General features: G+C 39.0%; 1 protein-coding gene across 4 annotated transcripts in view; it reads right to left on the reverse strand.

The window, feature by feature from the left end:
* The window catches only part of CEP85L (centrosomal protein 85 like), a 192,060-nt gene that overhangs the window by 88,756 nt on the left and 77,228 nt on the right, over positions 1 to 26,076 (reverse strand). For all 4 annotated transcript variants that reach the window (XR_005882162.1, XM_040965545.1, XM_040965544.1 and 1 more), the window contains exons 2-3: positions 25,640 to 25,798; positions 5,542 to 6,320 (exon numbers count right to left, since the gene is read on the reverse strand). Coding sequence is in view for 3 of the 4 variants with exons in the window: in XM_040965544.1 (XP_040821478.1) it covers positions 5,542 to 6,320; positions 25,640 to 25,798 (938 nt within the window). In the remaining variant the exon portion in view is untranslated. The remainder of the gene's footprint in view (positions 1 to 5,541; positions 6,321 to 25,639; positions 25,799 to 26,076) is intronic.

The following is a 26,076-nucleotide window of genomic DNA, read 5'->3' on the forward strand; positions in this document are numbered from 1 at the left end:
ATTGAATTCCAGCCCTGTACTTTCAGCCTGGTCCAGTCCTGGTTACCATGCATCTGGCAAGTGAACTAGCAAACTAAACAAGTTCTTTCTCTACTTCTGTCTCTCCAACCCCCTTTCAAATATAAAAGAAAAAAAAAATTAAGTAGTATCTCAAAAAAATAAAAAAAAGTTAAGCTTAAAATGGTTTATATCTATGTAACAAACCCTATTTGGTAAGATACAGCTACTGTAAGAGTCTGAAAGGCCAATATAGATCTTGAATTCAAATTAACATGACAGCTGGCAGCCAAATAGTAAAGAAAAAACTACTTTAGATTCTTTATTCCCTGATGATGGAAAGGGTATTAGTTTTAATTCATGGACATCTGAACAACAAAGAGAAAAGGTGGCCTCGTATTAATGGAAGATCTTCAGCAAAGCATCTACAGGTTGGAGATCCCTCCCATTCACCAGAAAGCTTATGAACAGCTGAAGAACTTACCTCACCGGCCTCAGTAATTACCCACTCAGAGTATTAAGCTCTACAATTAGCTGTACTGTTGTAAAAAACAAGTAGAAAAGTTAAACTGATAAGATCTTTTCATTTTACTACACTGTTCTTTAAATGTAAATTTATGGAATTTTTCTTCTGTAAATAAAAATATTCTACTCTTCCATCTCTGATAGCAATTAAAATTGTGTGCTGTTAGTACTCAGAATACTTTCACATTATGTTTAAAAAATTTAAAAAATTTAATTTTTAATTTTTTTTTAAATTTCTAAACCTTAGTTTACACTATGAAATGAATTCTAACTTACTAGCTAAAAGGAACTAAGTTTTAAATGTTGACTTGTGAACCATTATGTTTTAAGTGATTAAAAATAGTATGTGATGCAAATCATCAGAATCATTTGTATTAAACATAGTGTCGTTGGGGGTGAGCATTCGGTGCAGCAGTTAGGATGTTGGGGAAGACGCCTGCACCCGAGAGCCAAGTCTCTGGGTTTGGCACACAGCTCCACTCCTTCCAGCTTCCTGGTCCTGTAGATCCTAGAGCTAACAGGGATGGCTCAAGTGACATGGTTCCTGCCATGGAAGATCTTTTTGTGGAAGATCTGGACTCGGTTTCCAGCCCAGCTTCCATCTGGTCCGGGCCTGACCATAATCAGACATCTGGGGAAGAAAATCAACAGATGGGGGAGTTCTCAAACTCTTCTTCTCTCTACCTCTTATATACATATAAATCTAAAAAATACATACTCTTGAACTAAATGAAATGCCTCTACAAAATTCTCATGATATTCCAAAACACTCTACTTATATCCTGCTTTGATTTTCTTCTAGGAGGTTTTACTATTATTATTTTTAAATTACAGATTAGGTTTATGGAGAGAATAAGAGACAAATACAAAGATCTTCTGTAGCCAGGAGCCAGAGACTTCTTTTAGGTCTCGCATACAGGTGCAGGGTCCAAAGGCTTTGGGCCATCCTCTGCTTTCCCAGGCCACAAGGAGGGAACTGGATGGAAGTGGAGCAGCTGGAATAGGAACCAGCAACCAATATGAGATCCGGGCATGTGCAAGGCAGGGATTTAGCCATTGAGTCATCACACTGTGGGCCCAGAAATCTTTCTTCTCTTTCTTAAGGACTGATTTTCAAAAACAAAAAGTCAAGATTTCCTAGTAGACACACAGGAGGACAAATCTATAAAAAACAATTTCAGGCCCAGCACAACAGCCTAGTGGTCAAAGTCCTCACCTTGCATGCACCAGGATCCCATATAGGCACAGATCCTAATCCTGCCAGCCCCGCTTCCCATCCAATTCCTGCTTGTGGCCTGAGAAGCAGCAGAAGACAGGCCAAAGCCTTGGGACCCTGCACTCACGTGGAAGACCCAGAAGATGATCCCGGGCTCCTGGCTTCAGATCAGCTCAGCTCTGGCCGGTGTAAACACTTGGGGAGTGAATCATCGGATGAAAGATCTTCCTCTATCTCCTCTCTGTATTTGACTTTCCATAACTTTAATAAATATTTAAATGAATAATTATTTAAATAACTATTTAATATTTAAGTAAATAATTTGCTTTTACCTAGAGATTATCTCACCTATGATAATTCTTTGGTCTCACCTATGATAATTCTTTGGTCTCAGGGCAAAGTGGGAAGATTATATATTTTCAAAAAAGCTTTCCTTTCTCTTAACAATACATTTTGAAAATGTCTGAAAATTACAAGTCAAATTATACAGAAAATTAACATTAAAAACTGAGATCAGTTTGTTAACACATATACCAAAGTACTGTATACACTTTTAGCTATCTACTGAATGTGTCATGTTATACCCTATCTAGAGTGTCACTGTCCACAGCTTCCAATACCAAACAGTAAAACATTCTAAGAATAGGGTGAAAAAATAAAAAAATTGTTCGTTCTCAGAGGACGTATTAAAACACATCCAAGTTAAAATTAAAAACTTCATATTAGACCAAAAATAAGTCATTTAAGGTATTTTAGGAATTTAATTTTCAAATATAAAGATACAAATACATGTTTATATGAAATACAAATATATAACATAAGATATTATGGTGAAATAATTGTCTATCACTTAAATGGGGAGAAACTTTTATCTTCCTCTTCTAAATGACGGTAATAAGAGGACAAGAGACCAATAAAGAAAACATACTCTGGGAAGTTCATTCTTAGTCTATAGGAGTTTAATGGATATGGCTGCTACGCACATAAAGGCACATTTTCTACCTGCTGTGCTCCCTCAGGGGAAAAAAGATACGGACACACAGAAATGGGGTAACATTCTTCACAATGAGAAGACAAAATTTCTCCTCTTCCATCAAATTCCTTATAGACTCAGAGTTCAGGGGTGCAATGTACAATGGGGCACAAAGGAAAGAACCAAAAATTGAGCCTGAGTTCCCCTATACCCTAAACCAACAGGGGCATAATTGTTGTTTCGTTTTTCATTTACAAAGTTAAATGCTTCAGAGTACTGCACTAGCTGCAACCTAGAAGACAGAAAAATACAAGCAGCCTCAGAGCACGGCACAGGTGAGACCACGCGGCTGGCTCAGCCTAGGGACACTGTACAGGTGAGCACCACGCGGCTGGCTCAGCCTCGGAGCATGGCACAGGTGAGCACGGGGCTGGCTCAGCCTAGGGACACTGTACAGGTGAGACCACGCGGCTGGCTCAGCCTCGGAGCATGGCACAGGTGAGACCACGCGGCTGGCTCAGCCTCGGAGCATGGCACAGGTGAGACCACACTGCTGGCTGAGCCTCGGAGCATGGCACAGGTGAGACCACACTGCTGGCTCAGCCTAGAGACACTGTACAGGTGAGCACGCGGCTGGCTCAGCCTCGGAGCACGGCACAGGTGAGACCACACTGCTGGCTCAGCCTCGGAGCACGGCACAGGTGAGACCACACTGCTGGCTCAGCCTCGGAGCATGGCACAGGTGAGCACGGGGCTGGCTCAGCCTAGGGACACTGTACAGGTGAGCACGCGGCTGGCTCAGCCGCTGCTCTCGACTGAGTCCCACCAACAGCAAAGCTTCTCCATCACAAATTAACTTGGTAAGGCAAATACAGGCTGTGAAAATCAAAACTATGAGTTCTAAAAAGTTAATAAATACGTGTCACTCAAACGTGACTCTCAGGCAAATTCCTTTTCTTAGATACAGAGGAACTTTTTTTTCTCATAGAGTAATTCTGAGTGAAAATCACTATGTATCAGATGGGTTAATCCTTAATAAGGTTCTTGTCTATATGTGAAAATCATCAAGAACTCAATTTCTACGAGACTTTTAATAAACCTTTCGGATGAGAACTTTAAAATCAGAGTGCTTGTACTTGGAGGCTGCAGGAGAGCTTTTTATGTAGACGTCCAAGATGGAAATTAGAGGGAAAGCAGTCACTTCAAGATTAACTACTGCCTAGTTTTCTCAGGGTCTGCCCTTCCACTCCCAAAGTTAACAGAACTACAAAGAAACCATCTCCAAATAAGGCTAAAGAAGAAGTTGTACAGTTTTGCAAGACATACGCAAATTTTATCCACTACTGTCCTCCTCGCTCCACCCAGCACCCAGAAGACTTAAAAACAAGCTTTTCTTCCCCACAGACCTCCAAATACTTTATCTTCTCTGTATTGCCTCAAAGTTAGGGAAAAAACAGAATGAGAGGAGGAATAAATTAGTACTTATTCCTACAAAATTTGTTCAATTGTCTTACACAATCCCTCTGGGTAGCTTCAAAACTGCCTAAAAACATTCAAATTCACAAGCACTTGAACATTAAAATGTGATAGCTTTTAAAACAATTCACTTCCTATATTTCAGTCACTAAAACTGATATATCACAAATCTAGTTGTTTTTCTATTTGCAATCCAACCATAATGTTTCATGACATAGTTTACATATGTGTAATAAAAATCATTAGAACTGTGTCTAAAAATAAATCACATTATGTTAAGCACTCTTCTATGAATGTAGCTCATTTAGGTTACACTGAAGCTTTGAAATCACACTCATTTATGAGGTGTCTAAGTGCTTTCCTCGCCTTTCAAAGACTATGTTCCTTTATTTCTTATATTAAATAGTAGTCTTTTACAATTATTACTCTGAAGGAATTTTGCAAGTTTTGCTATAATTTGTGTCACAAATTTCTCAATAATAAATGCCGGATGGACTATGTCAATCAGTGGATTCTTCAAAGACCTCATAGTGCTTGGAGTGGCAAGATTGGCAGCGATTCATAACTGGTGAACTATCAAAACCACTTGAGCAAGAACCTCAGAGCAGACCCTACATCCGGGACCTGGGGAGGGTGGGAAATTGGGTGGGCCTTCTCCCTTAATACCCCCCTTTAAACTAGAAGGAAACAATAGGGAAAACCCACTTTCCTATGGCCCTTGAACCTTTTTACCCTAATTAACTATGTAAAGATTGTCAAAAATATAATAAAAGTAAATAAATAAACGCCCGTGATTTATGTCAGAAAATTTGGTTTCTGAGACTGGAAACACTTCCAGAAGAAAAAAACTTACCCATTTAAACATTAGTCCCTGGACCCTTTAGAGACTACACACCATTTTATTTTATAACCCTTAATACATTATCAACCACTACCAAACTTTTACAAATGACTCAGAAAACCTGAAAGGTCAAAAATCATCCAGGTTCTAGTGTGACAAAGCCAGAAATACAATCTAATACCTAAAACCCTGAAGTTAATGTTACAGTACAGTATGCCAGCCTCTTTGATTCTGTTTCAAGCGTTTTAGACTGAATATATTCTGCTTTGTGTGTCCATTTAATAAAAGGAAAGCAAAAGAAAAGTTATAAAATATTTTTAAGTTTTTTATGCTATTATATCTCAAATATTTTGTAAATTATTATCAAAGAAACACCTTTGAAGTATCTAACACCACTATGCTCCTTAACACGTAGGGAAAAATGAAATCTGACTGCCACAGGCTTACTGTGAATGTGCTACAGCACTGCTAACATCCACTAGAGGGCAGCAAACACGAGAGTTTGAACTTTACCTGCATTGGTGTTTCACTTCCTTGCCGAAACTCTTCGATTTGCTGCTGTTGCTGCCAAGGAGTTAAACTGTAGGAGTCCTCGGTAGTTCTACTTTCCAAAGGGTTTGTCCGCAGCTGCTCAGTAAGCCACATCTGAGTCCTCACAGAAGGCTGAATGGGAACTCCCCCGACTGCCTGCTGACCCAGTCCTAGGTATTTGGGAGGCTCAAAGGCCTCTGAGCTCATCATAATGGGCTTGCTTTCAGGTAAGGCACTGTATGTCATGTCTAAGGTCTGTCTCCTTAGAGCGGAGGCGGCTCTGAAGTCCTCTTTGCTACAGCTCTCATATTTATACTTGCAGTCCAGCGTGGATGATCGTTTTTTACTGATTTCCTTGTCTTCTAGCTTAAGCATCTCCATACTGTCATGTAAGCAGCTAGGCCCCACTGTCCTTAGTTGTGATGGTAAAACCTTGCCCCGCCCCGTCTCCAAAGCATTCCTAGACTCTTCAGCATGCGCAGTGCCACTCTCCTTGCAGTTGTCTGGGCCCGTGAGTTTAGACAAAGATGACCACTTCCGAAGAGGCCGAAAGTCCTTCATGTCCAGTGAGGCGTCTTGCTGCCCCCTGCTCTGGTCTCTCAATGCCTGCAAGAAGCTGGTAGTCCATTTTGTGCCATCTGATGATTCCCTGTGTTTGGAAATTGAAGCACTGGAGTTGGATGGCATCACATGGGCAGTAGGAAGAGTAACCAATGATCTACTAGGCTTAAACGATAATGTGCCACTTGAAGTTGAATGATCTGGAGAGAGAAAAGATTAGTCACAATTAACACATCAGCTACAATTACAGAAAAGTGAACAAGATTAAAACGCAAATGGCCAAAAGAATATGGATGTGAGATCCCAACAAAATACTTCCTGAAACTGATCAGAAACTGATCAGTGCTGTTTTCCTAGTTTATGTGAAATAAGAAAACTTAAAGGGAATCTTCAAAACAGTTTCACGCCAAAACATGTCACAAAAGTTACCATTCACGGAAATCAAAACTGCACAGAAATGACAACTTTTAATTTCAATTTTAAAATTCTTACACAGTATCCGCATACTTCCATTTCCTAAATTTGGAAAAAATAATGAAGCATATGGCCTTTCACCAACTATTTACAAATAAAAAAACTTGCTAAAAACATGTTTATATTCACCCTACCTACTCAAACTATATTGCCTTTAAGGGAAAACATGTATTTCCCTGTTGAAGGGCCTTTATTCACACTCCATTGAAGTGTCAGTCACAACTCTACCAGAAAATGGTATTTTTGTATCTTCCCTAACCTGAGGAAATTTATACTGGATTTCAGCATTTCTGGACTCTCCGGCCTCTAATTCAAAGCAGCAACATGGGTGAAGGAGCTCTGAGACAAGCGTGCAGACAGTGCTCTAACAACGCATCTGCAGAGAGGAACGACCCCTAGAGCTTCCGGACAAACTTGCCAGGATCATCAAGGACACAGGAATACAACCCAAACGACACGCTCTGGGCTTCTGTGACTTGTATCTTCATCTTTACATTTATTCCCAAACTGGGAATTGTTACTTCAAAAGCGACCGACTATCAGGGCCTCATATTGTAGTATTCTACACACAGCAATAATTTAGTATTCTCTAATAAAAGCCCAAAAATACCAACTAAGTAACTCTGCATTAAATGACCTTATCATTCAGTGACATTATCACACTAAATCACAAAATGTCACAATATATAATTAAAAGCGATGATTATAATCAGGGGATATGTAGAAAGAGAAGATAAATTTAAATTGCTGGAGGGAAACTGGACACAATGCAGAGTGAAAGGCAGCCTGCACATTTTTTTTTCTACAGCCTTCCGTATTGTTTGACTCTAACAGCATACATTTGAATACTACCCTGTGTTGGTATTATTTTTAAATATATAAATGGGGAAAGAATTGCTGATAGTCATAAAAATTTCAGATAACAATGAGCCAGACTAACTAAAAAACAGGCTAACGTAAAGATTTAGTCTTTCTACTGAAGTTATTCACCTGGAGATGAACAGAAAACGTTCCATCAGGAGGAGGAAGGAGAGGGTAAGTGTCCTATTCAGGACCGCCTGCCTTCACGGCTCTGCAGAGCCATCCCAGACTCAGAACTTCCCCTCTAAGTGCAACCTACCAAAATCAACTTCAAATTCACAATACAGCCCACAATACAAGGCACTTGTACACGATTTCAGTCCAGAAGTGATCACAAGAGAAAACGGACTGTATGGGGCTGACATGAACAAAGGCACCGGCTTTCCACGAAGGCAGCAACAGAAGAGGTCCCACAGTGGTGACAAAGCCAAGATCCTGGTTCCACATGGTGGCAGCTGAGCTGCACAGCGGCTCTCCTCCAGTGTCCGACAGTCAGGAGCGGAGCAGGTTTCAGACACGCAATGAGCACCTGAAAGCTTTACTATAATGCCTCACAGTCCAGTCTCCCCAAAACTGCACCAAGCACCAAATATCCTTAAGTAAATTCTTCATCTACTTAATCAGCTTTCCTGCTGATTAAGACAACTGAATGATCAAAGCATAAAGCCAAAAAAAAAGTTGTTCTAAAAAAAAAAAAATCTTGGTTTGGTGTTGTTGCACAAAGGATTTAGGAGACTCACTGGGACCAAAAACTCCCATACTGGAGTCCCTAGGCCTGGTCCCTCACTCCCAAGCCCCACCATTCCCGGCCACCCACATGGGCTCCTGGCTGGGGCCTAACTCAGTCCTGGCCGTGGCAGGTTTCTGGTGAGTGAACCAAGAGATGCAGCATCTCTATCTCTGCATTTCAAATAAATAAAATAAAACATCTCACAACTAAAAAAAAAAGTGTTTTACTTATCTATAATATAGAGTTAAATTCAAAGAAATGTTACTCAAATTATCCTTTTAAAGAGAAGGGCAAGACCTCCACACAATGACTAAATGGCTAAGTTCTCACCTCACAAGAGTCAGGATCCCATATGGATGCCAGCTCCTGTCCTAGCTTCTCTACTTCCCATCCAGCTCCCTGCCTGTACCTGGGAAAGCAGAGAAGACCACCCAGAGCCTTGGGACCCTGTACTCTCGTGCGAGACCTGGAAGAAGCTCCTAGATCCTGACTTCAAATTAGCTCAGCTCCAGCCGTTGTGGCCATCTGGGGAGTGAACCATGGATGGAACACATCTTTTCTCTGTCATTCGCTTGGTAAATCTGATCTGCCTTTCCAATAAAAATAAGTCTTTACAGAGAAAGGTGGAATGGTACAAATACATATGAATATTCAAATACTGTGTTAAAGAAGGAACCAGCCCTTTATTGCAAGTGATACAAAGGAGAAACTGACCATCAAAGCTATATTTACAATTATTCCACATTCAGCATGAAGACTGATTGCACAAAAATTATCAAACATGGAACAATCAACAGAATGGTATCCAACTAAACAAGAAAATACAGCAAATACTCTATTGAGGGTCAATTCTAAATAGAAACAAAACAAATGCCTCCAAAAGTCTATCGAATATTTTTACCCATAAAATTGTGCATATTTTTACATATACATTCTGAAAATTAACAGTCTCAAAAATATCGTTTAATTTGAGGCAAGCTCTGTGGTGCAGTGTGCTAAGCTGCCTCCTGCCATACGAGCATCAGATGAGGCGTGGTTTGAGTCCTGGCTGTTCCAGTTCTGATTCAGCTCCCTGCCAGGCACCTGGGAAAGCAGTGGATGATGGCCCAAGCAGCTGGCCTCCTGCCACTCACATGAGAGACCCAGAGGAGTTTCATGCTCCTGGCTTGGCCTGATCCAGTCCAGGGCTCGAGAATCAAGCTCAGCAGGGTAGTTGAAGAGCCTTCCAAGAAAGCTCGCCTGGGGGTCCTCAGACCTTGCTCTCACGTGTGCCAGCTGGTGCAAGACTGGGCTCAGCCTGCCCCTGCACCCAACATACACCACTGGATGCATCTGCCTGGTTACTTACCAGCCCCTGGCTCTCAGATGAACTGCTGGGTCCTTGGCCCATATTTTGTGTGTGTGTGTGTGTGTGTGTGTGTGTGTGTGTGTGTGTGTGTGTGTGTGTGTGTGTGTGTGTGTGTGTGTGTTTTTAAAAAAAAAAAGTTGGGGTTTGAAAATCAGAGTGCAAGAGAAAGAAGGAGATAAAGAGGTCGTGGTACTTTCATCCCCTGGTTTACTCCACTGATGGCTGCAATAGCCATGGCTGGGCCAGGCTGAAGCCAGCAGCCAGATGCTTCACTGGGTCTCCCACGTAGGTTTCAGAGACCCAAAGACTGGGCTATCTTCTGCTGCTTTTTGCAGGTCATTAGCAGAGAGTTGGCTCAAAAGTGAAGCAATCAGAACAAAAATGGGCACCCTTATGGAATGCTGGCACCTCAGGTAGCAGCTTCATCCACTATGCCACAACATGCCCATATTGTTGAGCTTCTGGAGTTGCTGACATACATTCACTATCAATCCTTTGTTAGATAAATAGCTTATGTATATTCCCTCCTACTTTATTAGATGATCCTCCAGTCTGATTGTTTCCTGTGCAGAGCCTTTCAACTTAAATATAATTTCATTTGTCTTGTCTTGCTTCTCCCTCGTGTACTTTTGGAAACTTACCCAAAATTTAGTCACACCTACACTAATATTTTGAAATGTTTCCCCAGTGACCACTTCTAGCAATTCTGTAGTTTTCTGAACATAATTTTATGATTTGGTCAAATTCCGCAAAGATGTTTGTTGTGTTGTGACCTAACAGAGTTTGAAATATTTCACAAGAAAAGCATTACTACTACAATGTGAATCATACATCAGGCGAGTGGCTCACTTCCCATTCCCGGCTGAGACTATCAAACACCATCACCAGGCTTGGCTTCTACTTAGATGTGACTGTGTGCTATTTTCCCATCTGGCTTTACTAGCTCAGTATCATTAAACTGCAGGAAAATAAAGTCAGCAGTGCCATATTAGATTAGCATTTGCTCCTGTAAATCTGAACGCAACTGATACCTGCCATTCATGACAGATCACACTGAGTATAAAATTACCAATCTGTAACAACCATGGACCTTGTGCTCTCCTCTAAAGATTGATTCAGAAGCAATACAAAGCAGCTCAGGAAATACATCTTAAATAACTGTTCAGTTCCATCCACCCTCACAGGATTCTATCTGATTGACTGCAGTGCGAAGCCGTAAAAGCTTACTATCCCAAGTTCAATCGTGGCAAGCACCCGAGTTCCAGGGTACAATCTGGATTTACTATGACAACCAGAGTTACTACTACATGCATGCATACACGTGCACGCAAAACCAATGAATAAATGAACAAGGATCGTATTTTACAGTGAAAACGTCTTGAGAAAAGGCTCATTATAACCTACACAGTGGTAAGTCTGGAAAATTTTAAGTTTCAACATCTCAAAAATATTACTTTATACTAAGGAAAAAGTTAATTGCAGGTAGATATAATTGTCAATTGTAATACAACTGTCATTGTGCTGTAATAAGTCACCTAACTGTAGCCGCAAATCCCAATTGTAAGTTATTATGTCATCATGTAGCTCAAATAGAAGTCAAAACAGTGAAATCTGAAACTAATACCTCAAAAGTGAAGAAGGTTTGCAGCATTCATGAGGTACAGAGCAGCTAGTGATTCAGACACATTTAAGCTTCCAAGAGCAAAACATAAGAGAATGACACTGCTGTACCCTGATCAACAAATGAATCATTTTAAGACAATATATTTCTGAATCCCAAACAAAATCCTAACCTCCAGTTCACTGCCAAGTCATCTTTTTCTGGCAACAGATGAACACAATGATTATCATCTCTTACACAGGGGATAAAATTCCTTCTTTCAATATTCATTATTTTTATAATAAAAAGAATGAAATGCAAAAGACCTTCACATCACCCACCCCTTCAGATCTACATTGCAACAATAAACCAAGAGTGCTTACAGCTTCATTAGTGCCTACAGTTAAAAAGGGTGAGGAGCGATCTGTCCTGGTATAAACCTGTATCAAATACTACTACAATTTAATACATTTATAAATCAATATGAACCATGACAGCAAATAATTTCTAAAATAAAACTGCTAACTATATACAAAAATAAGACATTTCTCCTCTTCCTGCTAATTCCATAAATCTATCATATATGGGGAAAAATGTTATCCTAGATTGCATGTTACCCTCTCTTTTAAAAAACATTGGAGCCTTGGGCCCGGCGCGGTGGCGCAAGTGGTTAAAGGTCCTCGCCTTGCACGCCCGGGATCCCATATGGGCGCCGGTTCTAATCCCGGCAGCCCCGCTTCCCTTCCAGCTCCCTGCCTGCGGCCCGGGAAAGCAGTCGAGGACGGCCCAAAGCTTCAGGACCCTGCACCCGTGTGGGAGACCTGGAAGAGGCTCCTGGCTTCGGATCGGCATAGTATCGGCCCGTTGTGCTCACTTGGGGAGTGAATCATTGGACGGAAGATCTTCCTCTCTGTCTCTCCTCTCTGTATATCCGCCTTTCCAATAAAAAAAATAATAAAAATAAATCTTTAAAAAAATAAATAAATAAAAAACATTGGAGCCAGTATTATGGTACATCAGTGTAAGCTATTTTGTGATGCCAGTTTCCTCTATGGGCACCAGTTTGAGCTCCAGTTACTTGGACTTTCTCTCTAGCTCCTTGCTCATGTGCCTGGAACAGTGGCAGATGCCCCAAGTCCTTGGGTACCTGCACCCACCAGGGCAATGTGGATACAGTTAGACTCCTGACTTTGGCGTGCTGCATTCCTGGCCATTGATGCCACTTGGGTAGTTAACCAGTGGATGGAAGCACTCTCTCCATCTCTCATCTTCTCTCTCTCTCCCCCTCTCCCTTAAGTCAGACTTCCAAAGAAATAAATCAGTTTTCAGGATCAAGCACTTGGAACAGTGGCTTAGACATACCCTAGGAGGCAACAGTTGCTGGTTCAAGCGACTGATTCTTGCCACCCATGGGAACCGGATCACTGACTCAGTTCTTGGCTCCGATCAGATTCTGTCCCATTTGTTGCAAGCATTTGGGGAAATGAACCAACAGAGAGAACGTGTGTCTCTCACTAGCCCTCTGTTTCTCTACCTTGCTGTCATTCAAATAAAGATAGGTCCTTGTCCAGGGAAACACCCTCAGTTAGGAAGTCAGTTCATTCCATTCCTTTCTTCCAGGTGGGAACAAGGCACAGAGCAAAGCAAACCAGAGCACCAGGAAAGCAGTGATCTCGAGTTCCCTGGAAGATGTTCAGTTCTTCCACCCTGGCACCAACTCTACGTGCTTTTATCAAGAAAAATGAAAACAAGTATGCACAAAAAAATCCAGTTGGTGTACGCCTAACTCCCAAGGGGCAAAAAGGAGTTAGAAAATTCTTCAAACTGTTCCCTAAAGATTCTGAAAAAGAGAACACATTCTTGAAGAGGCTGGAAGCAGGGCTAGGAACAGCAAAAAGAAAAGCACTTCATTCACAACCTATCACAGATGAAGAAAAAGAATACAACTTCCATATTCATTTCTGAATAATCTCTACTTACTCTGATATTCCAGGATGTAAATTAGCATTGACATGTTAGTTCCAATTAACAGCTAAATGGGTATTTAGTTTTAAAATGAGGCTAAGATATTTCTTCAAAAGCAAATAATTCTGACATTACAAATTTATAAGGTTGATTATGTTAACATTCAACAGAAGCTTGTTTTCCTGTTATTAAACTTCCTGTTCTTGCTAGAATCAAATCACTTCCTGATGATCTAGTTACTAACCTGCTGTACTTGAAGCTTGCTCACATCTTTGTATATATGTCATTTATATAAGCATTTATCAGAATAGTCCATATTTATTTATCATTTGCTTTAAACAGCACATTTAGAGTCCTACACACTTAATCAATGTGAAACTTGACCTCTACATTTTAAAAAAAGAGGGGAGAGGGCAAAAGGCAGATGCAATGTTGAAAAAATCTGTATGGATATCATCGCTCTAGAAAAACCTGAGGACAATTTGATCTCTAAAGTTAAAATGGTTGCTAATCGTTAATCGATAATTCTTCTGCAACAAGATAAAATGCTAGCACTTAATTAGGAGGAAGACTTTGCAGTCTACACCAGTCAAAAGAAACTGCTAGGACATACAACATAAAATATTTTTTCCTTTAGGTCTATATTTTTAAACTTGAAAATTAATAAAACATAAAAGCAAATCACACAATAAACTCAGAGCTATGTCTGAAGTTCTTCAAAACTACTATATATATTTTTAAAGATACAGCATAATGGAAGAGATGGATATAATATTACTCAGTAACTGATATTCTTGCTTCCGCATCAGACTTCCTATTTCCTGGCAATCTGTTGCCAAAATTAACCGTTTTTTAAAAGGCATGGCTGTCTGACATTTGTTCGTAACAAGTATTATTTATTTCCTAAATAAATTTAAATGAATATTCCAAGCTACTTATTTTTTGATAAATATTTTTAAATATTCTAAACTGTACTCATAAGAGTTATAGAAAGTTAGTTCAACAATAATTAAACAAATGAATCTCATGGAAACAAATTATATGGGACACTAAACTGAATAGAAAAGATAATACAAATACACATTTGTAATCACAGCAAGAATATAATCTTTTCCCTCAGTGCTTACAATTCCGTTGTTAACATAATTGCAAAGCAAGAAGAAAGCACCATAAAGAACCTGTGGAACACAACAAGGCAAAGTGAGCCACAGAGGGAAGGCAGACAATTCACTCAACAGTTATGAGAATCATAACAGCTCAACAGCAATAATGGAATTCATATTGCACTAATATCTCCTGACAGTTGCAGATAAATAACATTCAAAAAATTTCTTTGCAGAGAAACACCCTTTCAAGACTGAGAGTAAAATACTCCAATAGCTAAACAAAAGCAGAGCTTACTACCAAAAGACTCACTAAAGAAACTGTCAGTTTCCTTCCTTTCAGGAACAACTAAAAAAAAAAAAAAGAGTCCTGGGTTGCAGAGTTGCAGAAAGGAGTGATGGGGGCGGAGAGATAAATTTAAGTCTTAAAAAACATTAACTGCATAAGACAATAGAAATTTGTAAGTAAAAGAATGTCAAAAAATATTTAGCATCAATGGCATATTACAAAAGTGACTACGAGCATTCCAGTGTTTCAACGTTCTTGTATTTGACTTAGCATGGAGACTGAGTACCATGATTACACACATTATGTTTCTCCTACATTAATAAAGATTAAGGAGAATGGTCAACAACTGACAACAAATGAAGAAAGGTGGACCTCTGGCTCAAAGCATTCAATAACATTAAATCACAGGCTTAAATTTAACAGCTAAACAAAACACTCAGAAGAAATCATGTGTCAAGACCTATGTATTATACTGTGGCATGATGGTACAAATAACTGCCAGAAACATTACAGACCTGTATCTCACACAGCACTGATGGTGACAACATGCATGCCTGACTGCTTCCTTTCATTTTAGTGACAGTTCCATTTTTTTTCCCCTGTAGCCAAATATTTTCTTTTATTCTTACATGACAGTAAGAGTATACAATTCTGGTCCTGGCATGACAGCCTAACAGCTAAAGTCCTTGTCTTGAATGCACCAGGATCCCACATGGATGGTGGTTCTAATCCCGGCAGCCCCATTTCCCATCCAGCTCCCTGCTTGTAGCCTGGGAAAACAGTCGAGGACGGCCCAAAGCCTTGGGACCCTGCACCCACACGAGAGACCTGGAAGAAACTCTGGGATCCTGGCTTCAAATCGACTTAGCTCCAGCCAGTCCAGCCGCTTGGGGAGTGAACCATCGGGGATGGAAGATCTTCCCGTCTCTCCTGGTCCTTGTATATCTACCCATTTTTCAGATAGTTTTAAAATGTAAAGTATAGAGTTAAGTAGCCACTTTAGGTCGGCTTCTAGTCATCTGCACTGACTCAGAAGTGGTCCTATCTGACAGAATAAGAAGTGGATGTTTGGCACAGTGGTTAAACTCCACTTGGGACACCTGTGTTCCCTATCGGCATGGGTTCAAGTTCAAGCTTCATTTCCAATTTATTTCCTGCTAATGTATATCCTAGCAAGCAGCGGGAAGACTAGTATTCCAAAAGGCAGCTCCAGCATGGGGACAGGAGCAGTGGTCCAGCTGCCTGGACAGTCATTTCTCATGTCAACCACAATGTTCATTCAATGTTCTACTTTGATTAGGCTGTTCTCCTAAACTGTTTTTTTAGGTTTTTTTTTTTTTTTTTTTTTTTGCCAATCTTGACATAAGCAGAGTAAAAAGGTTCAAGCACTACAGGAAGATAGGTAAGACAATTAGTTCTGTATTATTTCCTTAATGTATCTGATGTAAAAGGAGATTTTAAGGGAGAAGTCCCACCCAGTCTCTCACCCACCCCAGGTCCCAGGTGTGGTCACAAGGGTCTTGCTTAAGCAGTTCTGATGATTCAACAGTTCTGAATTGCTGCCACTCTCACCACTCCAAGCACGATGCGGTTGTTGGAGATTCCACTGATCAACATGGTCCATCATAGCGTCTCCGTTCACCCAGTATTTTCATTGCCAACATATAAAACGTTACACCTCCGCCCTAGATCTTTCTCTTAACGTAGCAAACTCCCCATCATCCTATATTCTCTGCCTTTCATACTACTCATTATATTTTATAATAATTTGCTATCTGTCTTTTCTCTCCACTTGCCTTTATATACAAAAGGATTGCAGTAGATATTTAATTCCTAACCCTCAAGGCAGTTTGTAACACAAAAAAGACACTCTACATATTGTTTAAAAGAATAAATGACCTGCCAAGTTCTTACCTTAGAAGGCTTTGACTTTTTAAAGAATGAAGACAAAGTACCAAATTATGCTTCTTCCTTTCTGATAGAGAATTTTAACACTTATGAATTGAACAGTCCTATTACCTTTCAGTAAAAATGAGATCAAACTGAAGTTCATTGTTATACTCCCCTCATATCTGAAAACGCCATGTGGTTAATTAGATAAAGCAAGAATCTCTAAGAAAGTTCAATTACCAAAAGAACTTAACATTAATTGTACCTTTTGAAAACCAAAATTGTATCTTAGAATTCTTGAAAATGAACCCAAAACAGACTGTTGGGAAGTTAAAAAGACACAAACAGCCTGACAGTCTGCTAATCAGAGGCACGTGATGCAGGACAAGCAAGTCCTACGGGAGGTTATTACAGAGTCAACTGGAAGCCAAAAGTTAGTTGTTTTTGTTTGGGTTTGTTTGTCTTATTTTCTTTGCCTCAGAGTCCTGTGCTACATTTTCTCTTGCTACTCCTTCCGTTATAAGACCAGTACTGCACTGGATTACGCTGTGCACACCCGTGCTTCACACTTCAACAACAACTCCACCTAAAACTAATTTCCTAGGCAATGGCAGCTACTTATACAAACTGTAGATATTAGTGAAAAAGAAATTTCTAGTCCTCATGGCACAGAACTGTTTCCTACCAACTGGAATTTGATATCCATGAACAAATTACAACAGCTAAAGAGTGGTACTGCTTATGTTAAAGTTTCATAAACTTTTCTTAAATATAAAAATCCTCCATCCTTATTTAGCATTATTTTAAATTTCAAAATTCCACAGGTCAAAGGACATTACTCCCCGCTAACTCAGCCTGGTTCTGGTTCTCACACTAGGTTCTGGCATGGTCTTCTCCATCTTTATCTCCTCGTTAGTCTGCAGTTCAGGGAACACAGTTACCTATTCAGCAACATTCATTAAATGAAGAAAGCTCTAAAAGATGCAGATTAAAAGGGAAGAAAACACACCACTATATAATAGTCATTTGTAGAATATGGTATTTGTATTTTTATAACACATTCTGCTTTCAGTTTACCCGATAAACACTTATCTCTGGATTATGTATTTTTAACAAATTAAACAACTTTAGAATAAGGATGAATACAAGTGACGATAGCTCACACAGTTCACAGGATACTGTTAGACTTGTGGGGACTCAGAGCCACATGAGCTATTATCAAACACTACAAAATGAAGAGTCTCTAGATAGCAGTTTGTTTACTGTTGCGTAAGTTAACGGTATGCTTAAAATTATGTGCCATGGAATCAAATAAAGACTATTCCACGTACTTTGATCTAACTTCCCCAAATGTTTTGCATTTAGTATACAGAGATATTATTCAACCACAACTACCTTGCAAAGAAAAATAATTGTTAAAGTGATTCAGAACCCAAACTTCACTATTCAGGTTAAATATTTAAATGTGTATTATATTATTTAAAATATATAGACAAACTCTAGAAGTTGTGACAAAAATAGGCTCTTTCCTTCTAAATAATTTCCAATCAAACTTTACATATGAAAGACTAGTGAAATTGATTTCTTCCACATGCAATAACTCATTCACTTTCACATAGGCGCCTACTAGTCTAGTGACAAACTATACTCTGAGACTCTCAATCTGGAATCTCTTATAAAAAGGAATGTTTCCTTTTTCCTGCTAAGTTCAAGGCCCTACATTTCTAACTTAATAAGACAATTGCAGCAGATAGTAAAGGAGTTGTTTTTCTCATTCCCCACCAGAACAAGTAAACGCTTTGGAACCTCAGAAATCCCCCAATAAAAACATCTCTCCTGACCCAAACCTGTACACCCCACCCATTCTCTTTGTCAAAGATGAATTCCATTGTAATGAAGGTCTTGCCAGTGCCAAATCATAAACAGGTGTGGCTCACAGTACCTCTCCAACTGACAGTAGAAAATAATTTATCAGATATAAAATATTAAGTGGTTTGGCAGGAATGAACGATCTTGACAGGCAATATTATTTATTCTAAGAAATGCAGAAACATACTCATACACACACATAAAATCCCTGAAAGTAAAGCCATTATAAATGTAGACTGTGTCCCAGTGCTGGCCAGTAGAGATACAACTCACACCATCCACCTAATTTTAAATTAGTAGCTAAATTATAAAAGTAAAATGATACAGGAAAAATGAATTTTAGTATATTTTACTTAGCTCACTCTATCAAAAATACTACCATTTCATTATGTAATCAATAAGAAAATGTTAATAAGGTATTATATCTTTTTTTGTACTAAGTACTCAAAGTTCAGTGTGTACTGTACAATTATACTATCTCCATTTGGATTAGGCACAGTCAACAACCACATATTATTATTATGGGATATAGCTCTGCTCTTATTTTACATAAATCACCTCAAATATCTATAGAAAAATTTGACAATTTTTGCACATATCAAATATATATAAATTACAATGTCAACTCCCAAGAAGCATTTAAATCACACATTTCATATTTATGATTAACTTTTACAATAATCATTCTTTTAAAATTCAAACATATGTACATTTCACCTAAAACTTCTCATGTCAAACCAAAATAATGCAGCATTTCATGCCATATCATCTAAAAATCGAGAAAAAAAAGGTTTCTGTTCATCCAGTTAAGTAGTAACAGTAATGGAGTTGAAGGCAATTAACTGAAATACTATCCGGCTATACTATAAAGCAAACTCAAATTATATTTGGTTAGCACTCAGACTTTGTGTAGTATTTAGAAGTTGATATAATTCAATGACATGGTAATTCTCTGTTGGGTATTGCAGTTTAGAGATGAACACTCTTCAGGTTATTCCACAATACTCGGAATTTAACAAGCACATATTTAACTTGTAAAAAGATAAAAATTAAATGCTACACAGACCTACAGTTAATAGGTAACAAAATTTTTAAATGATCAAAAATCAAAGTATATATTGCACATCTTATGACACTGATGCAAAATAATCTAATTCATGACATACTTGAAATCTGATATCAATTAGCTATGTTCTAAAATAACAACATTCTCAAGATTTAATAATCAATTCTTCCCCTCAGACCTCTATTTTATTCAGCCATCCGATGAATCATCAGAGGGAGAATGGCCCTGCCAACATTTTTTATACATATTTTATTTCTAGAGCTGCAGTCTCCAAAACTATGAAAAAAAAAAAAAAACCCACAGGCCTATCTTGCAATGATGTTGTGGTGTCACTAATGAAATGGAGACGTGGACCTCTAGTGCAGCCTGGCAAAGACGGGCCACTCTCTTCTATCCTCAGACAGCAACAGAGGACCAGGAAGAAGCTTGGTCTCCCAACTCCTCCTGACAGTAAGAAACTGTGTAGTGTCCCTTTCAACTGCAAGAACAATGGTTAATGAAGGCAATATGTTTAAGTAAATAAATACACTGTTCATTACAATAATTAGATTTTCCAATGTAATATAATTTACAAAGTACAACAAGAAAATATAAATATTACATAATTAAATCCAGGCTCTTACATATTGATTATATAATTAAACCCAGGATATCCTAAAATGAACAAGTTGCACTATATGAAAAGCTTAAAATGTATGTTGAAAGTTTACAATGATACAGTTTGAACGTAGAAGGATCAAAATAAACCACATATGCAATCAAAGAGAAGTAGGGATGCGTATTTAATAACAGATAAAGTAGACTTAAAAGCAAAGAAAATTAGCCAAACCTAGAAGGGACATTATATAATGCTATATGGCCAAGAAAATACCAATCCTAAATGCACTGAACAAAGCTGCACTACATAAAGCAAACACCTACAGATATAAAATACACAAACTAGTAATTATAATTGGAAATTTTTAATAATCCTCTCAATAGTTGAAAGAAAAACTCATCAAGAATGCAGAAAACCTCAAAACCAACAACTAATAGCAGAACACATACTCTTTAAATACTCAACAAATGAAATGAAACCACAGAAGATTGCTACTGACCACAATGGAAATAAGCAAGAAATGTAAAAAGTCAGCAGAGGACATGGCGCAGTATTCTTAAGCAGCTAGTCCTTGCCTTGCATGCTCCAGGATCCCATACAGGTGCTGGTTTGTGTCCCAGCTGTTTCATTTCCCATTCAGCTCCCTGCTTGTGGCCTGGGAAAACAGTCAAGGATGCCCCAAATCCTTGGGCTCTGCCCCTGCATGGGAAACCCGGAAGAAGCTCCTGGCTCCTGGCTTCAGATCAGCTCAGTTCTGGCTACCAGGCTACTTGGGGAATGAACCAGCAGGTGGAAGCTCTGTCTCTCCTTTTCTGTGTAAATCTGCCTTTCCAATAAGAATAAATAAATCTTAAAATTAAAAGTTAGCAGAAAGATCTTCAGACACATCAAAGCTAAACAATATAATCTACATAATCCTGTACTGCAAAGAACTTACAAAGAAATTAAGAAAATACACTAAACGTATGGGAAAAAATACAAACTATCAAACTGAACGGAAAAGTTAAAGCAATTCAAGAAAAAAAGTTAAAGCACTTAAAGCCTAATTTTTAAAAAAGGGCAGACTTCAAATTAGTGATCTAGTCTCCAACATGAAAGACCTACAAACAAAAACAGCAAAATCTGATAGACAAAAATAATAGAGAAATAATTTTAAATCAAAAAAATAGGAAATGGAAAAGAGGCAGTTCTTTGAAAAGCTCAGAATTGAATAACTGCTATGAAATCTGAAAAAAAGATACAAATAACCAGTAACAGAATGAAAAAGGTGAATTGCCTCAAGATCCACAGAAATTAATAAGGAAACTCTATGAGCAAATCTAAACACATAAAGTTTACAAGTAGATGAAAACTAACCTCTAAAGAACAAACTACTTCAACCCTTCCAATTTGAAACAGGTAATATGCATCACTTGACAGCTACTGAAGAAACTGATTCCAAACTACAAATACTCTCAAAGAAATTTCCAGCTTCTACTTCAGGTTTTTTCACTGAGTAAACCTCTCAAGTATTTCAGAGAATCAACATTTTACATAATCTCTTTCAGGAAATATGAAGGAAAACTTACAAATTCATTTTATAAAGGTAGTATTAGGTTAGGTAGCAACATGGGCCAGTGAGAGTCAGGACTGAGGGCAGGCCAACCACCTGCCAGTACGCATGAGAGCCAGGCCAGTGGTTGGGCTGAGACTGGCTAGGATGCAGCAACTCCCAGTTCACGTGAGAGATAAGGCTGGGGGAAAACTGACCAAGCAGCTGTATCCACCAGAACCCAGGTCAGCTGGTACAGGTAGTAGACCAAACATGATCTTACACTAGCTGGCACAAGAGCGTCAAGTCTGAGCACTTTCCAGAAACTTTCCTGGGGGACTTCCCAACTAGATGGCTGGTCTTAATCCTGAGCCACAGGGAAAACCACAAGATATGTGATCTGTCCTTGAAGTACGTGCATCAAGACTGGGCCTCCTTGGTTGCTGACACCTGTGCAACAGAGAACACACTCAGATGCACACAAAAGACAAGACAGCCAGCTCAACTAGACCAACATTGGACACTGAGCACCTCATTAAAAGATGGAAAGTAGAACAGCCTCTCCTGGGCCAGGCTTTGCAGCAAGTGTCTTAAGTCTATGGATACACTGAAGTAGATTTCATTAGTAAATGGAGATTTTTCTCAACCCTCATGCGACAAAGCCAACAACCTCTCAGAAATACTATGATCACTTAATACCCTCAGACATTTTTTCCCACACTGGGTCACTAAGGCTACATCAAACGACCGGTTAAATCCCCAGGCACTGACAGCTCAACAGTAAGGAGCAGGCCCTTTCCCCGCCACCTCCCATGGACAGCGGAGGGGGACAGAGAAAACTGAAACACTGATCTCACCCACCTTGCTCCACACCTCCAGCCTCCCCACCCTAATCTGAGGCATACTTGGGTAGGCAACCCTTTCAACAATATAATATTAAAAACAAAATTTAAAAAGAAGTAGTGATAACCCTTATATCAAAACAACACAAGATCACAACAAAGCTGGAAGAGGCTAGATGAAGGATGAAAACACACGACTTCATGAAAAATATCCTTTTAGAAATGTGAACAAATAGAATTCAGCAATATATAAAGAGAATTATACACCATGATTAAGGGGGAGTTTGTTCCAGGGATGAAAAGTTGGTAACATTTGAAAAGCCAGCAATCCATCACCAAGTCAACAATCTAAAAAAGAAAATCAGTGATCAATTTATACATTAAAAAAAAAAAAAGCACCTGAGGGACTGGTGTAGTGTAACAGGTTAAAGTCAACACCCGAGAAACTCCTGGCTGGTATACTTCCAATCCGGAATTCCTGCTAATTCACCTGGGAAGGCAGAAGATGACGACCAAAGTACGTGGGCCCCTGCCACCCCTGTGGGAGACTTGGTCAGAGTTCCTGGCTCCTGCTTGCCCCGGCCCAGCCTTGGCTGTTGAGGCCATTTGAGGAGTAAAGTAGCTGATCGCAGATCAGACTTCGTACTTCTTTTTTTAGTTAGTTATTTGAAAAAGCATTGGACAAAATCCAACAACCATTAATGTTAAAACCCCAAAAACTGGGAATTGAGGAGAATTACATCAAATAACAGTATGTGAAAAAAAAAAACCTACAGCTAATACCTGTGCTATTGCTACTTAACTGCAAAAGATAAACAGAAACAAGACAAGGATACCCATTCTACTGCTCATTTTCATCACTGTGCTGGATGGTCCAGCCCTGACAGTAAGTCAAGCCACACAAGGCAAAAAGGAAACCCACTCCTATTTATAAATGATGTGATTATCTACACCAAAAATCCCAAAATGAGAGCTGAACAAGATCAGATAACAAAAAACAAGCTAAATATTTTTTAAAAACCAAATGCATTCTAGTATTGTGTTATATGTATCAATGTATTCTACATGATCAACACATCATAAACAAAATCATTAGAACAGTTAAAACTACATCTAATTGTATATCTAATGAAATATGAATAGGATATGTATGATGAAAGCTATATAAGATCTAAATAAATGAAGAAATATCTCATATTTACATATTGGAAAATTCAACAAAATTGTCAATTCTCCTCAAAATGATATACAGACAAACTTTGCAGCTGTTCCCGTCCAATCCAGCTCCCTTTTACTGTGCCTGGGAAAGCAGCAAGCCTTGGGTCCCCGCACCCACGTAGGAGAGCAAGGAGGTCCTGGCTCCCAGCTTCAGATGAGCCCAGCTCTGACCACTGTGATCATATGAAAAGTAAACGAGTTGATGGAACATTTCTTTCTCTCTCTTATCCTCTCCTTTTCTGTCTCTGTGTCTCTCTCTCCCCTCCTCTTTTTCAAGTAAAACAAGTAAATATTAAATATATAAAATATATATAATTAGTAAGTAGGCTTTCAGGCCAGTGGTTACTGCACCACTTTCTGTCTGACAAAATGTAAAAGCGACTCTTTAGTTCCCTAAGAGCAGTGAGGTCACAGGACAAACACTTGTCACAATAGCAGAACAACAAGCAAACACACAGGGTCGTAATTCAGTCAGAAATCTGAGACCTCATGTGAACCAAGGCACAGGCAGTAAAACTTCAATTTACAATTGACAAAATGATGAAACTTAGGTATGAATATATATATATTTTTAATTATTTTAAAAACAGAACTATAGAGAGGGAGGGAGAGACTGACCTTTATCAAAGTTGGTTCACTCCCTAAATGACCCTAACAGCCAGAACTGAGCGGGGCTGAGGCCAGGAGCTAAGAACTTCTGAGTATCCCATGTGGATGAACTCCAGCACTTGGGCCATCTTCTGCTGCATTTCTAGCCACATTAGCAGGAAGTTAGTTCAGAAGGGCAGCAACCAGGGCTTGAATCAATGCCCATTTGGGATGCCAGTGCTGCAGGTGGTAATTTACTGTTTTATAATTTAGGCATTGGACAATTCTGAGTTTAAAATTTTAAAGCACCCAGTCATGGGGGACAGGAGACTTTTGTTTTACATTCACGATCGTGATGGTACTCTCATTGTGAATATGAATACCATCAGAGGAAAATGCAGGTTTCCTGTAGACCGAGGGGAAAAAGAACCATTTGAAATACACCACAGCAGCCTGGTTTTCTTAACATGTTCTGTCCTGTCTTACCAGATGTTAGCCTGATGACTTTTAGCAGGGCCTAACTGTACTGGGGAAACAGGGCTAGACAAATAAGACATTCTATTCAACTCCAGCCTTCCATGCTTAGGATGGGAAGTTCCTTATTCTAGCCCCGCCCATCCTAGTCAAGATGGTGAAAATATAAATTTAGAAATTGAAAAGCACTTGTAAGTTCACAGCCCAGGAACACAGGTTCACTGAAACACTGAGACCTAATCACAGGAATATAGAACACCATCCCTCGCCCCCATGCCTCATCATCACTGATTAAGATTTCACCACAGTTCCTTTTCCCCAGTGTGACATGACCACTTCTCAAAAAAAAAAAAAAGGGGGGGAGGTACAAGAAATACAAATAGGAAAAAAAATGTATCACTGGCATCTGCACCACAGAAATAGAGATTGTATGTCCAGATATGTTTACAGCACCTTTATTCATAAGTCAAAAACTGAATAACCCAGATGGTTTTAATGGCACAATGGCTAAGCACCACCCTTGCAGAATATCATTCATCAATAAAAAGTAATGAACTGTTCACACACACAACTATGTGCACTAACTTCAGGGGCAAAAAGCCAATTCCAAAAGTCCACTGAATGGTACAATTCCATTTCTATAACATCTTCGAAATGATAAAATCAAACAGAGAACAGATGAATATTTTCTAAGGATTAATGGAGATGCTAAGGATTAGATTAAGAAGAGCAAGGGAATGAAGCAAGTGTGAGCAATATAAGGTATCTGAAAATGTTCAGTCTCAACTCTTCCAATGGTAGCATCTGTAAGCTTGAAAGATATTACAATGAGACAAAATGGATACATTACAAACAGTTTCTTAATTACTTCTTAAAACTATATGTGAACTTATACTTATCTCAAAATTATTAAATATAATTAGAGATATTTTAATTTAATATATAGCAACACTAAATTTCATCAAGCATTAAATGCTACTTTATAAACTTTACCTTCGAACAATAAAACATACCAAATATTCTCGTGTAACAACCATTAGCTAAAGATCTAAACACTGAGGATTTGAGCTCACCTTCCACACTGTCAGAACAGGAAGTTCCGATGCCAGTGTCCCCACTGTCAGAAGCTATACTGTGTCTCCTGGTTTGGTTATGTCGATGATTAGATGGAACAGCTGTGGCCTGCCACAAGGATTCATTACCAGGTAACCATGATGATGAATAATCAGGGCCTACAGAGGAAAACATGCAACAATTAATACTTGTCTTTGAATAGGCATTTTATTACCTTATTAAAAACATATAGGTATAAAAGGCTTTCTGCTCAAAACTTTTTTTTTTTAAAGACTTACTTACTGGAAAGAGCTACAGAGGCAGAGAAAGATCTTTGCTCTGCTGGTTCATACCAGCTGAGTCTGGGACAGGTCAAATTCATGTGCATGATTCATCTGCAAGGATGCACCAGGTGGAAAAGATCTGGGCTACTCTCAGATGCTTTCACAGGAGCATT

Source organism: Ochotona curzoniae, unplaced genomic scaffold (assembly GCF_017591425.1).
Source record: "Ochotona curzoniae isolate NIBS_2020 unplaced genomic scaffold, NIBS_Ocur_1.0 scaffold_3890, whole genome shotgun sequence".
Lineage (NCBI taxonomy): Eukaryota > Metazoa > Chordata > Mammalia > Lagomorpha > Ochotonidae > Ochotona > Ochotona curzoniae.